Source organism: Salmo salar, chromosome ssa10 (genome assembly GCF_905237065.1).
Source record: "Salmo salar chromosome ssa10, Ssal_v3.1, whole genome shotgun sequence".
Classification (NCBI taxonomy): Eukaryota; Metazoa; Chordata; class Actinopteri; order Salmoniformes; family Salmonidae; genus Salmo; species Salmo salar.
This window is the reverse complement of record NC_059451.1, coordinates 22,253,894-22,270,143: the sequence shown is the minus strand read 5'-3', so window position 1 is coordinate 22,270,143 and position 16,250 is coordinate 22,253,894. Positions and strand designations below refer to the sequence as shown.

Sequence of the window (16,250 nt, the reverse complement as noted above, 5' to 3'; positions counted from 1 at the left end):
AAGCGTCTGCTAAATAGTATTTATTATTATTGTATGTTTGTGATTAAATCATAACAAAACCTGTTCAAATCTAAACATTTGTTTTTGGTGCTTTTTAACTCTGACATTTCCACTCTTCAGTAGCAGTCTCCTGTCCTGCTTTTATATATGCTAATTGGCAGCATTTGGTTTTGACCCTGGCTCTTTCCTCTGCCTGGCAGGTAACTGAAGAATATCTACCTCAACCCAACGTAACCTATGCAATAGGGCAGGTGTGGACCAATGTACTTTACTATCTCACTGGTGCTCCTAAGCCTGCTAAACCGCCACTGTACTGGGACTCACACACACACACACACACACACACACACACACACACACACACACACACACACACACACACACACACACACAGAGCCGAGCACACATACACACACTGCTTCGGCAACTCACGCTGACACACACTCGCAGCATGGCGTCCTGAGCAGAGTTGAGCGGTCACGGGGTGTTTGTGTTGTGGGTTGAGGCTGATAGTAATCACTGGGTTGTGTACATCCCATCCTTAATGAATTGGTATGCTGCCTACTCTTAACATTATAGTGACACATGAAACGCACTGTTTCCATGGCAGTAACTTGTAAAGGTACATCACTGTCACCATGTAACGCGGTGCTAATAAGACTTACTAAATATACATAGTTATTTGTTAAAGACTCAGTTCACACATTTGACTACAGAAGAAGTCAGTCAGCAGTGTAGTTTTACATATCACTGATGCCGTTATATTAGTAAAGGCAGACAGTGTGTACAGTGGGAGATTCGTGTGGGTCTGTCATCCTAGTAGACCGCACTCTCCTCTTTGTTCTGTGATTATCTGACCACCGGGTGCTATGTTAGACCTCACCCTCCACGCTAGACCAGTCTAACCCAGCTCTGATCAGGACTAGGGACCATGCAGCTGTGCCTCACTGCATCTCTAGCACCCTGCTACCTAACCTTGAACCCTGATCATTTGTTCAGTGAATGAAATATGATTTGAACACAACAGCTTTTTAGCTGTTGGTTCAAATGCACTGGGTAGCATATCTGTGTACCCTGTGACAATGTCCCTGGTGCAGGGACAGCACTATAGTCAGCTGTCAGCCCAGAATAAAAAGTTGTTAGTTATATTGGTGTGATTATGGTCCGTGTCAAGTCAAAGGATCATTTATGTGAAAAACGTTCGTGTCTGGAAATGAAATAGTAGGCCCCGAGCTTCTCATTCACTTAAGTGCTGCCGGCTGAGCTGTGCGTCAACACATGTATGATGTGAACAGCAGAAGGACTGGAGGATATAAAGCGGTTCTAATCACTACTTACAGAGCCAGCTGGAGTGCTAGGGCGTAGGGATCCGCAACGCAATGTGCATTCTTCACAAGTAGGATACTCAACTACTCTTAATCTAAGCTTCTTATGTTTTTATATCCCTGCCGAAACACTGATATGATGAAAATGCAGGTGTAATTTTGGGACTCAAATGTTGTCTGTGTTGTATTCAGGCAAGTCTCTGGAATCCAATCTCACTGAGTTCACAGGGTTGGGTAGAAATGCTGTCTGTACGTGTCACCTTTTGTCCACTAACACTGTAGTGGCGCTTTCTGCAGCCACTTCAACCTGCACACACTGATATACAAACATCGCTCACACACTGGGAAATGCATGAATAACAAAAACTACTGGGCCATTTTCACAGCTTTTGATTGGATTTTCATTTTTGTAAACGATATTGTACTGTGAATAAGAGACATTCTCTGACTGTATAATTGTGTATAATTTAGATTATTATATTTATGCTGTCAAGTTTCTCTATTTTGTAAAGTTTTGTTTTTGTTCTCCTGAAACATGTGTAACAGTGTAGAATGCAATAGGTTTAAGTGTGTACTTGACTCACAGTCTGAAAACAATGGTGCTACAATCTGTATAACCCTGGACTGTGCCTAATATTATTTATACAATATTAAGAACATCAATAACTGTCAATACTTGGTGCTTGTTCACAGGGACATTTTAAATGCTATTTTCTGGCATTCTTTCTCGTATTTAAAATGTAATTATCCAATTGAATTGTTTTAAGCCTAGTGTACAACTGTAGACACTGCACGATTTGATAAAGCTATCTTCAACCTACGGCTGACTCAGAGTTATGGAAACAGGTAACGCTCCCATTAGATGTGATTTTTCACAGTATTTTTGGCATACTGCAAAACACCCTTCTGCTTTCAGAAACGTGCAAATTGTTCAGGACTATTTGTAAATGCATGTGACGCTGTGTTTTGTACAGATACGTTTGTGTTAAGAATGGTGTGTAGGTGAATAAGAAATGCCTACATTGATTTGGGGTATTATATTTGTAAAAAATGTTCTTTTGGTGCTGACGTGTGACCCACATCTACAGCCTGTCAAACAGGTTGGGCTTGGACCCAAGGGAAACAGCAGTGCAGAGTTGTTAAACCAGGGCCTTAATAGAGTGAGTGAAACACCATGACTGTTCAGTGTCAATGAGGGCATGCCAGTCACGTGGCACCGTCACATGGCACCATCTCCTCTGATATACACAGAGAAACTCTATGCTTGTACTATTATGTGGTTAACACATAGAGGGAGAGATTTGTGCTGCAACTAGACTGTCTTGATTTGTTCTGGATTGTAATCCGATTTACTTCATGCTTTTTAAAGAGAAACTTCTACTCTGTGAAACAACATGCCTTTCAGTAATTGTAAAAAATAATATTTTAAAGTAGAAAAGACAAGGTGCTGTTTCAACCGTACATACTGATTTCAGATAACGTTCTGGGTGCATCCAAAAGCCAAATCTCATCTTTCACTTCTGCCTGTCCTGGGATATGTCTTAAAGCCGCCTCCTTCCCATAGTATGAGCATAATGCATCTGTTGTAATTACAAGTTAATTGTTCCAATATAACTGGTAGTAGAATAACTAGTATGTGTTATGTGGGTTTGCAACAACCAGGCTCCATTTTGATCTGATTGTCATTTGTCAGTCCTTACTAATTGAGGACGTGAAGCAGGATATTAATTTATCATCGTTGTTTTGTTTGTTTCATCTGTGTCCTTGAGGAGTAATAAGACATCACAGCTTTATAGTCACAATGTTGTCCAGTAGACAACAGTGCTTTGCAATCAGGAATGAGGACAATGATTTGCTCATGTCGGTCATGACCAGAGAAGCTAGTCCCCTGTTATCAGCACTGACAGGTCTTTTGTAATTACTGTTATTGTTGATGTTTTCATTGTTTTTTTTATTTTTATTGTTTGATATAATTGCAGTTAGTATCAATGATGCTTTTATTATGACATAAGATTCAGATCAAATTGGAATACTCTTAGACAGACAGTACGGTGCTCTCCTACACTTAAATCAAGGAAAATGCAGCTATTGGTTAATACACTTCCTCTCCTGTTGTGCTAGCGGAGGGAAAAGGTTTAATAAACTTCAACACAAGCTCGCTTGTTGACTTATTATTCATGTCCCATCTGAAAATATACTTCCTAGTTGGCTGGAGTGGCAATGTGTGGGAGAGTGAATATTGTTACTTCAGGTTTGAACAGTTCAACGGACCCCATTTTAAATATGTACCCTGAAGAAGTACACATGATCTCTGGCAAATTTGGATACATATTTAATACTGTAGTGCAGTATACTGCTCTATTAACTTTACAGTTAAGACTGTTTCACATAACAAGACTGAATCCTGCCAAAGGTCTCACTCAGGAACTTAGCAGATATCCTGAAATGATATAACACTACTCTATACGTCACACTTATCTATAAACTGTGACTTCATTATTTCTTTCCCTAACTCAGGACCAGGGACCTCTTATATTTTGATGTAACTTAAATTCATATTGGTGCTTGGAGTTGACAAACTTCCTCGAAAATGTACGTTTGTCTCCTCAATTTCTCAGTCGCACACATCCAGCCACTCCAGCAAAAGATTGCAGCTTTGTGTTCGACTGGTCTGACAATGTCGTGGAAAATCCTCTTCTTACACTCACAAATGCCTCGTCTCACTTCCTCTCTCTGAAAAGGAATTGTCCTTTTTTGTGATCCCTACATAGGGAGAACGCTGTGTATTTGGACTGAATTTTAACTCCGTATGTGGATCAGTAAAACTAAGGGCAGGTTTGAGGTGCAATAACAGCAAACCTACTTTCCAAAACGCCTTGGGCTGTCATGGGAACTCTTGGTGTTGGTGCTATTATCTTAGATGTTTAATGACAAATTGAAATTTGTTTTAGTTTTTTTGCCTTTTTATGATAATTATTAATAAAATGGTTTCTTATAAAATATTTAATTTGCATCTCTGCTTATTGGTGATATTTTGCATGTTGAAAAGGTGATTTTATTTATACTTTTTATTCCAAAAATTGTAGGATTTGTATATGGTGCATGATATTTTAGTTTGTTTTCAGTGAAGGATTCAGACTATGTAGGGGTGGGATGAGTGTCATTTTTCTAGTTCTGGTACATTCTGTACTAAAGCTCAGCTTATCATGGTTTTGACCAAAGATGGACAGTAGTGTTTTGAGAATTGTTCTTCAGTTCTGTCTTTAGTGGGGAATACACATTTAACTCCAAAATGTCCACTATTGGGGAATAATTCAACATTCAATGTCATCTTTATGAATACTATCTGAAATAGTGTTCTGCAATGTTAGGTGCATGTTTTCAAGCCATTAGAAATGATAAATTCTTGTAATTTTTAGTGGATGATTTGTGAATCCTTGACTTTATCACTTGGCGCTGTTGTCCACCAAGCAGGACAGACTGAACTGAACGACCTTGATCGTGTGCAAAACAAAGCTGCAGCTGTTGGATTTCTCCATGAAACCAAGGCCGTGAGGCACTTTTCAACCCGAGAAGTCTCAACAGCAGCATCTCATAGTCTGTCCATAGATCCTTTAATCTGTCAAGAGCTCTTATTTAGCCAACACTTCTTCTGTGTCTATCTGGCATGCAGCACATCCATATTCCATCCACTGTACATAGTCCAATAACTGCTGAGAGAACTTTTTAAAGCCAACGTGTCTGTAATCAATCGTCACTTTGCAATCGCATCCTTAGAATTGCATCACAAATGGCTACTTTTATGAGGAACGTTCCAATATCTGTTTGTGTATTGGGGGGGAAAATGACATCTGGTGGGCCGAATTTGGCCCCCAAGTTTCCTAAGCATTTTCTTGTATTTATTATTTTAGAAATCTATAAAGTATTCCTACGCAAGGTGTGAAATTATCATGTTTTAGTCAAATATACCTGTTTGGGCTTCTTGCGTTCAATTTGCAGTCTACAAATTATTTGTAATTTCTGTATATTCTGGCCCCTTGACCATCCTCTCAAGAAAAAAAAAGTCTCGCCGCTGAATCTAGTTGATCATCCCTGAAGAAGAACTGTATGTAAGAAATGGCAGGACACAGAAGCAATAAGATAGTGTTGATATGCTGTAATAGACCAGACGTTACCTATGAAAGGCCTTTATAGAAATGTCATTACACGCATGGTTTTTCTATCTCATTCAAACATCCTCCCTTCCTTTTTTGAGGTGCTTCAATCTCCAGTCTTTTCTCACCCACAGAGAGGGCAGGTGTCTGTCTGCCACACACAAAACACTCCATTGTCTGTCTTGTGCTTCCTTTCCCTAGCCTTATCTCAACCCACCGTAGTATTTGCAGCATTCACTGTCCCTCCACATCTTACAACATAGGATAGTTTCTCAAGGACACATCACATAGTATTAGCTGCGTATTTGGCAGCCTGTCCCCCTTAGCTGAAAGAGGGGCGGTGTACTACATAAAACCGATCTCCCTCGCTGACCTGACCCAAAACAAGTGTTCGATCCAGACGTGACTGGACAGACAGGGTTACCATGAGGCTATGGTGCATATTCGGCTTGATACTGCTGCTGCCCAGCACAATGGTCACTCTGCCACACCAAGGCAGACTGAGTGACAGCCTGCTAGGCCGGTGTCAGGAGGACCCCACGCCAGACCACCCAGGAACAGGGCCAGGTCAGTCACACTTCACCATCCCAATTACACTGTCCGTACTGCTGCTTGTAACTTGTTGCATTGATATGAATCTGTATGCCTGGGACCTGGCCATAGCTGTGACCAAACATAGATTCATTAGCATTTGCAAGAAAATATTGTATGCATTGTAATGCACAGTTTTTACTTTGTGCTCTATTTGTTAATTGTATTAACTAACTGCTTATTAGAATTTTCTGTAACTTCATTTATCAAATTGTGAATGATGCAATATCATCTCTGAATAAGGTCATCTTCTTTTGGCCATCAAATTATACATTTGTCCAAATATTGTTATGGGAATGCAGCCTTCTGTGACTACATTTAGTCTGTTCTTTCATCAAAGGAGACAAAAGTTCAATGGAGGTTGGAAAAGGTTTGGGAGAGAATGCCTTAACAGTGAAGGAGACCATAAACTCCCATCCCAGCGCTCCTCACCTACCTGGGGACACTCCATGTTTCGGTAGGATACCGTCTCATGGAGAGGTTATTGAGGATATGCTTTCAGCACTTCGTGAAGGTTGGGGCCAGGAAAGCAACCTGAGAAAGGAGGTTTTGACTCGATTTGGCGCTTGCTCACACTCTGATGGTGCTCCAATACCTGCCTTATCCACACTAGCTGAAGAAGCCAAGAAAGAGAAACATGGGCTACATGTTTGGCACCCAACCAAAGGTACAGTTTTGTCTCTTTCCAGATTTCAGCTTTAAAGCTATGGCACAGATATGGATCTGATTCTGAATGTACTGAAATGGGATGTTATGTCTTGTCTATCAGAGCTCATGGAGAGTGAAGTGGAGGGAGGGGGTCTTGTGTTGACCCTCCATCTCCCCCGGCCCCCCCTCTCCAATATCAAGCCCGTACTGCTCCTTGCCTTTAGAAACCCCAGAACAGGAGCGCTCGGTGCCGTCACTTTCACCAGTCACTCTCTGCAGCCTTACAAACAGGTTTGAATTCATTACCTGCTCAAGAACAACATTCCTGAACTTCTTACTTGTCTCTCACATTTTACAAGTCTTGTCTTACCATGATGTTTGTAGACCATTAAAGGAAGACTCCACTCAAAAACTCTTTCATCTGTCCACTGTTGATACAGTCCCAAATGTTTTGTATGTCAGCAGTCAAGTTAAGATATTGTGCTTTCATCATGATAATGTGGCCGGTGACACTTTGCTTCTTTAGTTTTTGATGTTCTGCTATTATCTGACTCCACCTTTTCCCACTTCTCCCAGACAGTATGTATTTCAGAAGGAACACAGTTCCTCATCCTAACAGGAAAGCAACCCGAGGGCAAAAGTAAACTGAAATGGAGATTCAATGTTGACACAAAAACACCAGAGACAGGTAAGAACATCTTGTACAGCTTATCGTGTTCAAGTTCCTATGCTTTCCTTCCATCAGCATGTCTCAAGATGATTCACCTTTCGGCAGGACAAAAGCTTTCTGAACTACGAGGTTTCCTGATTGGTGACGGAACAAGAAATGATGTCAGTGTCATTCCCCTGGTGCTTTTCTCAACGGATAGAGGAACTGATGAAAGGTCAGTTAGCTTTGTCTTTTTTCAAATGCGGCACCTATTACTGTTCTTTTTCTCTAAGTGGTTGAAGCCATAGAGATTCTTAAATGAGTGTAATTGTCTTCCTCAGAGTGACAGAAAAGCTGAGTCCCTCCCCTGCTCCCTCTGGGACCTACACGTTTCTGTGTGAGCTGCAGAAGTTCCTCAGTGACGTCATGCCACCACAGACGCAGTCACAACCATGGGCTGCTTCGGTCCCTCTGTACTCTCTGGACTCTCTTCCCCCCCTGTCCCTTGGGGTGTCGTCCAGTGAGACGCTCCTTGCCAGGTTGCTCAACTCCTCAGCTCCCACCCTGTTCTCTTTCCCCACACAGGGCTCTGTGCTCCAGGGGCATCACGGGGAGCTGTCCCTGCAGCCCGCCCTACTGGAGGTGCTCAGGCAGAGGCTGGAGGAGGTTCTGGTTCAGATGAGGGCGGAGGAGGTGGGCAAAGCAGGGATGGACAGACTGAGGAGACTCCAGGAACTCAGTGTCCTTCCTAAAGAGGGCGAGGAAGCACCAGCAGGTGAGCAGGCCTCAATGTAAATTCATGATAAATGTCTGGGCATTAATTTAATTGCTAAGTCATTTAAACCTTTTTTTATTTCATTCACATAGGTGTTGGGAGCCCCAGTGAGACGCAGTACCGAGCCCTGCTTCTGCTGAAGGCCCTGCAGACAGTAGTGGGAGCCTGGGATGTGGAGAGGGGGCAGCGGGCCACCAGAGCTGGCCAGAAGGACCCAGGGAACCAGCACCTTTGTCGGCTGCACAGTCTCACCGTGTCCCTGGAGAAATACCTGCTGTCTCCTCCTGAGGCCACCATCTACAACTGCCAGGGAGTCTGCAGCTTTCCCCTGACCAACGGGAATAACCATGCTATCCTGCTTAACAGCCAGGTCCAGAGTGGCCTGGCCCTGGAGCGCTCACCCTGCTGTGTGCCTGTGGACTATGAGGACCTCAAGGTGGTGGAGTTGGATGAGCATGGAACCAATATCTGCTACAAACCAAACATGGTGGCCAAGGAGTGTGGATGCCGCTGACTCCTCCATGTGGTGCAATGATTGGTATTAAAGGGCCAGGGCACCTGCGTTGTTGCACCATTACTCAATAAAAGTCAAGTAGAATTGCATGTTTTAGGTCATCAAGTGCATTTATTTTGTTTATTGTAAATACATTATCACATCGAGTTCTCCACAATATTAACTGATTTAATACACATTTTGTCACTCAGCTATGTAAATAGAAAACTCATTGGCACAGTGCACATATTGGATCTTTCAAATACAATTTGTGCATTATCAATATGCACCACATGATCATATTGAAGGCTGAAAGAATATATTGATCATCAAATACGAGATAGGAACCAGCTGATCTTATTAATTTGTATTGATTTCTGTATACCCTTTAAATATGAAGAACATTTATGCATGATCAGATAAGACTGTATGGTGCATTTAAGATCATTGATGTACTGTAAATCTTTTTTTTACAGTAGTAACATTTTAACTATAATATCTTTATATTTCAATATAATAAACACACTTTGATTATTCCTTCAGAAGATCTTTTCCTATTTTGTTGTACTATCCTCCTCTTTATCATTCCTTTAACAGCCCTTTGTCAGACACATCTCTATTTCTGATCCTCAAGATTCCCCCTCTTCTCTTTGGATTTCCTTTTCTTCCATCGTCTGATCCCCAACTCAGCAAGCTGTCCCACAGAGAGGGTGCAGGCTGCAGGGAGAGAACAGGAAACACCCAGGATCATTACATAAGGTTCCAAAGCCGAGGACGTAATTATTTGTTATTCACTGTGTTAGTTATAAGAGGGACACGTGAAGAAAATAAGCTATGAGCCCCAATACCTGAGCTATGGCGTCTGGTTGTAGACCGGTGCCTCCAAGTAACATCTGAGTAAGATCATTCTCCTCTAGAAATACATCCAGAGCATCTAAACCACAACAGATAGTGCATGAGCTAGTCTGTGTGCATTGAGGTTATGAGAAATGGACAAATGTTTCACAATGTTTCAACACTCACCATGTACTTCATTCACGCCTGAGCTCACAAGCACAATGATGATTGCTAACACAATGCAACGGTTCAGAGTTATGCTTTTCCATGGGTTCTCAACCTCACTCAAACTTTGGATGGACAAAATGCGTTCATATGACACTAGAGGTAAACAGAGAGAGTAGTAAGTCAACATGGGACAAAATATATTATTACTGAATGTAGAAATGGAAATATATTGGAAAAGGATTGTATTACTGCCGAGGCTCTCAGATGATAATGTTCTGGGTCTGTCGCGTCCTGTAAAGTCAGGTAATATTGAGGTTTTGCTACTGCAAGATATTTAAAGAGGAAACTACTAACACATTGTGTATTCAGCATCTCAGTAAAGGTTATGACTAAATCTCACATTTTCAACTGAAAATTCACTCTAAAACCACAGGCTACAAGGATAGAGCTGAGTACACACATGCAATGGGTTACATTGCATGTTTATGCTGAGGCAGTGGACATGTTCAGTCCGATTTAAAGCATATGTGGCATAGACCATGTAGCATTGCTAGAAATAGACATCTTGCTGAATCATCAGAGGAAGAGTAATATACAGACAGATAGTCTTTGTCAAATAAATGATTCCCAAACTAGATTATAACGCAAACCTTTAAAAACCCATACATGACAGATTGAGTCTTACCTGGGTTGACCTTTTTCTCCTATGAAAAGCAATTGATTTCCGTTCACTGGTGTCGGAGAGTGTTTTATAGCCTGCCCTGCTTCAGATGACATGGTCCCTGACAGGCAGGCACAGCTGAGAGCTTATGACAAAAATAAAAATACATCACTGGAGGGATTGCTGCTACAGACTATAGATGCTATACACCGTGTATGCTATGGCCTGGCCACCCTCAAACACCATACCATTCTGATATGATCCCCATCTTTGAAGTGTGTCATTGTAGGCTATGGTGAGGTGAAATAGGCAGTATAGCTACAGTTTGTATGCCAGTGATGTGATAACTATGTTTCCATTAATGGGCATTACATGTCGCTTGCATGAATTATCAGACTGGGTATTTTGTAATTAAAATCATAACAACGACAATAGTATATAAATACAATAAATATAAGTACCTGACGATAGACACAAGGAAGTACGTTAGCTGTGCAGGACAACAGTATGTTGATGGCTGTAGATTTGTGATTCGTCTGTTAGCATGGAAGTAACTCTGAATTAGCAGTTAGCAAATGCGACCATTACAATTAGAGCATACTACCTAACTCATCTCTTACAGCAATAATATACAAACGCACATCCCAGGATGCCCCCGATATCTAACAAGTACTGTACACAGTCGCCAGTTTATTAAGTACACCACCCCGTTCACCAAAATGGTTTGCTTCTACAGACAGTGAGTCACGTGACCGTGGCGTTGTTCACGAAAATGGTTCGCTCCTACAGACAGTAAGTCACGTGGCCGTGGCTTGCTATATAAAGCAGGCAGAAATCGATTGAGACATTCAGTTACTGTTCGATTGAATGTAAGAATTGGCAAAACGAGTGACCTAAGCGACTTTGAGTGTGGTATGATCGTCGGTGCCATGCGCGCCGGTTCCAGTGTCTCAGACACGGCCAGCATCCTTGGCTTTTAACGCACGACAGTGTCTAGGGTTTACCGAGAATGGTGTGACAAACAAAAGACATCCAGTCAGTGGCAGTCCTGTGGACAAAAAACAGCTTGTTGATTAGAGAGGTCGAAGGAAAATGGCAAGATTCATGCAAGCGAACAGGCGGGCCCACAAACAGGCAAATAACCACAGTACACGGGCTATTGCAGCAGACGACCACACCGGGTTCCACTCCTATCAGCTAAAAACAACAAGAAGCGGCTCAAGTGGGCATGCGATCACCAATACCCCATCCTGCCTGCTGTCAATGGTACAGGCTGGTGGCGGGAGTGTAATGGTGTGAGGGATGTTTTCTGGCACACATTAGGTCCCTTGATACCAATTGGTTCACCTTGTAGAATCAATACCCCAAAGAATTCAGGCTGTTCTGGAGGCAAAGGGGGGTCCGACCCAGTACCTAAAACTGTCCTGAGTGTATATATATACACATCAGGACATGTCCATAGTGAATTCGTGCACATTGTAAATATGTAAATAGAATTCACTATTTCAGAACCTAACATGAATTATCAGACTGGGAAGAATTGATGTTCGCAATCTCCCCGTAACTGCAAGCGTAACCAATGACATAACACCTTATTGATATGTAACCAACCAATAGGAATACATAAACTTCGAATACATATGTCTGCAGTGGCAAGTGGAAACATAACCGACCCTGTTACACAAGGAACTTCTTTGCGTAGTGCAAAACATGAATTAAATAATTCTAGGTTCTCTTTGGTTTTTGTAGAACCTCCTGCAACTGGAAACGGACATTTATGAGATAGCCTTTTACCCAAATCGAGAACGAAGACAGTATCACCAAGAGCAGGTTAGTTGAAAAATCTATAGCTGCGTTTTGCATAAGCTAACCTGTAACGCTCAGTAATGGAAACATAGTGATCACATGTATGGTGTACAAACTGCAGCTAAGGCAGTTTGCAATATCTGCAATGTGTTAATTATAACAACAAAGTGTTCTCCAAGCATTAGATATAGCCACAATCCAAAACATCATCCACATGTCTAAACTATACAGTTTAATCAAAAACATGACTACAGCAAACGCCCTAGAGTAGTACAGTTTGTTTGTTTAAAGGCCCAGTGCAGTCAAAAACGTGATTATTCTGTGTTTTATATACACTGCTCAAAAAAATAAAGGGAACACTTAAACAACACATCCTAGATCTGAATGAAAGAAATAATCTTATTAACTACTTTTTTCTTTACATAGTTGAATGTGCTGACCACAAAATCACACAAAAATAATCAATGGAAACCCAATTTATCAACCCATGGAGGTCTGGATTTGGAGTCACACTCAAAATTAAAGTGGAAAACCACACTACAGGCTGATCCAACTTTGATGTAATGTCCTTAAAACAAGTCAAAATGAGGCTCAGTAGTGTGTGTGGCCTCCACGTGCCTGTATGACCTCCCTACAATGCCTGGGCATGCTCCTGATGAGGTGGCGGATGGTCTCCTGAGGGATCTCCTCCCAGACCTGGACTAAAGCATCCGCCAACTCCTGGACAGTCTGTGGTGCAACGTGGCGTTGGTGGATGGAGCGAGACATGATGTCCCAGATGTGCTCAATTGGATTCAGGTCTGGGGAACGGGCGGGCCAGTCCATAGCATCAATGCCTTCCTCTTGCAGGAACTGCTGTCACACTCCAGCCACATGAGGTCTAGCATTGTCTTGCATTAGGAGGAAACCAGGGCCAACCGCACCAGCATATGGTCTCACAAGGGGTCTGAGGATCTCATCTCGGTACCTAATGGCAGTCAGGCTACCTCTGGCGAGCACATGGAGGGCTGTGCGGCCCCCCAAAGAAATGCCACCCCACACCATGACTGACCCACCACCAAACTGGTCATGCTGGAGGATGTTGCAGGCAGCAGAACGTTCTCCACGGCGTCTCCAGACTCTGTCACGTCTGTCACATGTGCTCAGTGTGAACCTGCTTTCATCTGTGAAGAGCACAGGGCGCCAGTGGCGAATTTGCCAATCTTGGTGTTCTCTGGCAAATACCAAACGTCCTGCACGGTGTTGGGCTGTAAGCACAACCCCCACCTGTGGACGTCGGGCCCTCATACCACCCTCATGGAGTCTGTTTCTGACCGTTTGAGCAGACACATGCACATTTGTGGCCTGCTGGAGGTCATTTTGCAGGGCTCTGGCAGTGCTCCTCCTGCTCCTCCTTGCACAAAGGAGGAGGTAGCGGTCCTGCTGCTGGGTTGTTGCCCTCCTACGGCCTCCTCCACGTCTCCTGATGTACTGGTCTGTCTCCTGGTAGCGCCTCCATGCTCTGGACACTACGCTGACAGACACAGTAAACCTTCTTGCCACAGCTCGCATTGATGTGCCATTCGGGATGAGCTGCACTACTTGAGCCACTTATGTGTGTTGTAGACTCCGTCTCATGCTACCACTAGAGTGAAAGCACCGCCAGCATTCAAAAGTGACCAAAACATCAGCCAGGAAGCATAGGAACTGAGAAGTGGTCTGTGGTCTACACCTGCAGAACCACTCCTTTATTGGGGGTGTCTTGCTTATTGCCTATAATTTCCACCTGTTGTCTATTCCATTTGCACAACAGCATGTGAAATGTATTGTCAATCAGTGTTGCTTCCTAAGTGGACAGTTTGATTTCACAGAAGTGTGATTGACTTGGAGTTACATTGTGTTGTTTAAGTGTTCCCTTTATTTTTTTGAGCAGTATATATTTATACACGTTGAGGTTGGAATAATACTGTAAAATGGTGAGAATGCCCTTTTGGTGTAAGAGTTGTTTGAAAAGACTCCCTGAAATTTCAGCCTGTTTTGGTGGGATGGAATTTTGGCCTGTCTGGTGACATCACCAGGCGGTAAATTAGTTAAAGATTGACTCATCGAAATGACGATGCTACGAGTACCGCAGATATTGAGATGAGCTTGATGCAAGACTTTTCTCTCAGTCACACACAGTATCTCCAAGTGGAGCAGCAATCTAATGCACTACATCTTAGTGCTAGAGGCGTCACTCTAGACCCTGGTTCGAATCCAGGCTGTATCACAAGCGACTTATTGGGAGTCCCATAAGGCAGCGCACAATTGGTCCAGCGCTGTCTGGGTTTGGCCGGTGCAGGCTGTCATTGTAAATAAGAATTTGTTCTTAACTGACTTGCCTAGTTAAATTAAAAAACAGTGGAGAAGTTGAGCCTCACGTTTCAACACTAGTAGTTGTGGAAATTAATCCACTATGCTGTTTATTTTCTACATCATATCGCTGAGTCTACCTTTAATATATCCTAGGGAGTCTCTGTCTTGGTTTGATGTGCATTACCGTGGACCGGCTTGTACATAAAGCATCCTCCATTCAAGCTGAAAAAGGCAAAACATGAAGCATGACATTATACAGAACATTAATTGACAAGAACAGCTCAAGGACAGAACTACATTAAAAAAATGTAAAGGCACACGTAACCTAAATATCAATACATACACACACACTATCTAGGTCAAATAGGGGAGAGGCGTTGTGCCGTGAGGTGTTGCTTTGTCTGTTTTTTTTAAATCAGATTTGCTGTTCATTTGAGCAATATGAGATGGAACGGAATTCCATGCAATAATGGCTCTATTTAATACTGTATGCTTTCTTGAATTTGTTCTAGAGGACTGTGAAAAGACCCCTGGTGGCATGTATGGTGGGCTAAGTGTGTGCGTCAGAGCTGTGTGTACGTTTACTATGCAAACAATGTGATTTTCTTCACATTAATGTTTCTTATAGAAAGAAGAAGTGATGCAGTCAGTCTTTCCTCTACTCTTAGCCAAGAGAGACTAGCATGCATCGTATTTACAATGAAGAGCAAGACGTGGCACAGTGTTCTGGGCCAGCTGCAGCTTAACTAGGTATTTCCTTGCAGAACTCGACCACACGACTAGACAATAATCAAGATAAGACAAAACTAGAGCCTGCAGGACTTGCTTTTTGGAGTGTGGTGTCAAAAAAGCAGAGCATCTCTTTATTACGGACAGACCTCTCCCCATCGTTACAACCATTGGATCTATATGTTTTGACCATGACAGTTTACAATCTGAGGTAACACCAAGTAATTTAGTCTCCTCAACTTGTTCAACAGCTACACCATTCATTACTAGATTCAGCTGAGGTCTAGAACTTAGGGAATGATTTGTAACAAATACAATGCTCTTAGTTTTAGAGATGTACAGGACCAGTTTATTCCCCACCACCCATTCCAAAACAGACTGCAACTCTTTGTTAAGGGTTTCACTGACTTCAGTAGCTGTGGTTGCTGATGTGTATATGGTTGAATCACCAGCATACATGGACACACATGCTTTGTTTAATACCAGTGGCAGGTCATTGGTAAAAATAGAAATGAGTAGAGGGCCTAGAGAGCTGCCCTGCAGTACACCACACTTTACTTGTTTGACATTAGAGAAGCTTCCATTCAAGAAAACCCTTTGAGTTCTATTAGCTAGATAGCTCTGAATCCACAATATGGCTGAGGTTGAAAAGCCATAACACATTTGTTTACAGAGAAATAGCACTGTAATTGGTCAAACACCATTTTTTCCAAAAGTTTTCTAAAAGCTGTCAGCAATAGGTCTGCTGTTAGAACCAATAAAGGCCGCTTTACCACTCTTGCGTAGCGGAATTACTTTGGCTTCCCTCCAGGCCTGAGGACAAAGACTTTTGTCTAGGCTCAGATTAAAGATATGACAGATAGGAGTGGCTAAAGAGTCAGCTACCATCCTCAGTAGCTTTCCATCTAAGTTGTCAATGCCAGGAGGTTTGTCATTATTGATCGATAACAATTTTTCCAGCTCTCCCACACTAACTTTACAAAATCTAACTTAACATCTAACATCTTAAGTAACATCTAACTTGCAATGCTTTTTTTTCATTATTTGTTTTTTATGCATAAATACGATGGCTCACTGTTC

The 16,250-nt window shown here is 42.4% G+C and overlaps 2 protein-coding genes and 1 long non-coding RNA gene across 4 annotated transcripts in view; 2 read left to right on the top strand and 1 right to left on the bottom strand.

The window, feature by feature from the left end:
* dot1l (DOT1-like histone H3K79 methyltransferase) overlaps positions 1-4,327 on the top strand; it is a 30,675-nt gene extending 26,348 nt beyond the window's left edge. Inside the window, exon 28 of the mRNA XM_014216390.2 lies at positions 201-4,327. Coding sequence (XP_014071865.1) covers positions 201-208 — 8 coding nt within the window. The 3' untranslated portion in view covers positions 209-4,327. The remainder of the gene's footprint in view (positions 1-200) is intronic.
* Positions 4,328-5,859: 1,532 nt separating this feature from the next.
* On the top strand, positions 5,860-9,176 carry amh (anti-Mullerian hormone). The gene is given in 7 exon segments (NM_001123585.1): positions 5,860-6,046; positions 6,411-6,737; positions 6,840-7,009; positions 7,295-7,406; positions 7,494-7,602; positions 7,709-8,142; positions 8,235-9,176. Coding segments are annotated over 7 exon segments (1,716 nt in total). The 5' UTR covers positions 5,860-5,904; the 3' UTR covers positions 8,657-9,176.
* LOC106613780 (uncharacterized) lies at positions 8,746-14,597 on the bottom strand. Of its 2 annotated transcripts, none has more exons than XR_006756915.1 (6): positions 14,579-14,597; positions 10,326-10,446; positions 9,890-9,931; positions 9,659-9,793; positions 9,484-9,569; positions 8,746-9,352 (listed from the first exon to the last, which is right to left on the bottom strand). It is a non-coding gene; the product is annotated as an uncharacterized lncRNA (long non-coding RNA). The 2 variants fall into 2 exon arrangements; XR_001330558.2 differs by lacking the exon at positions 14,579-14,597 and adding an exon at positions 10,763-10,780.
* Positions 14,598-16,250: the final 1,653 nt, after the last annotated feature.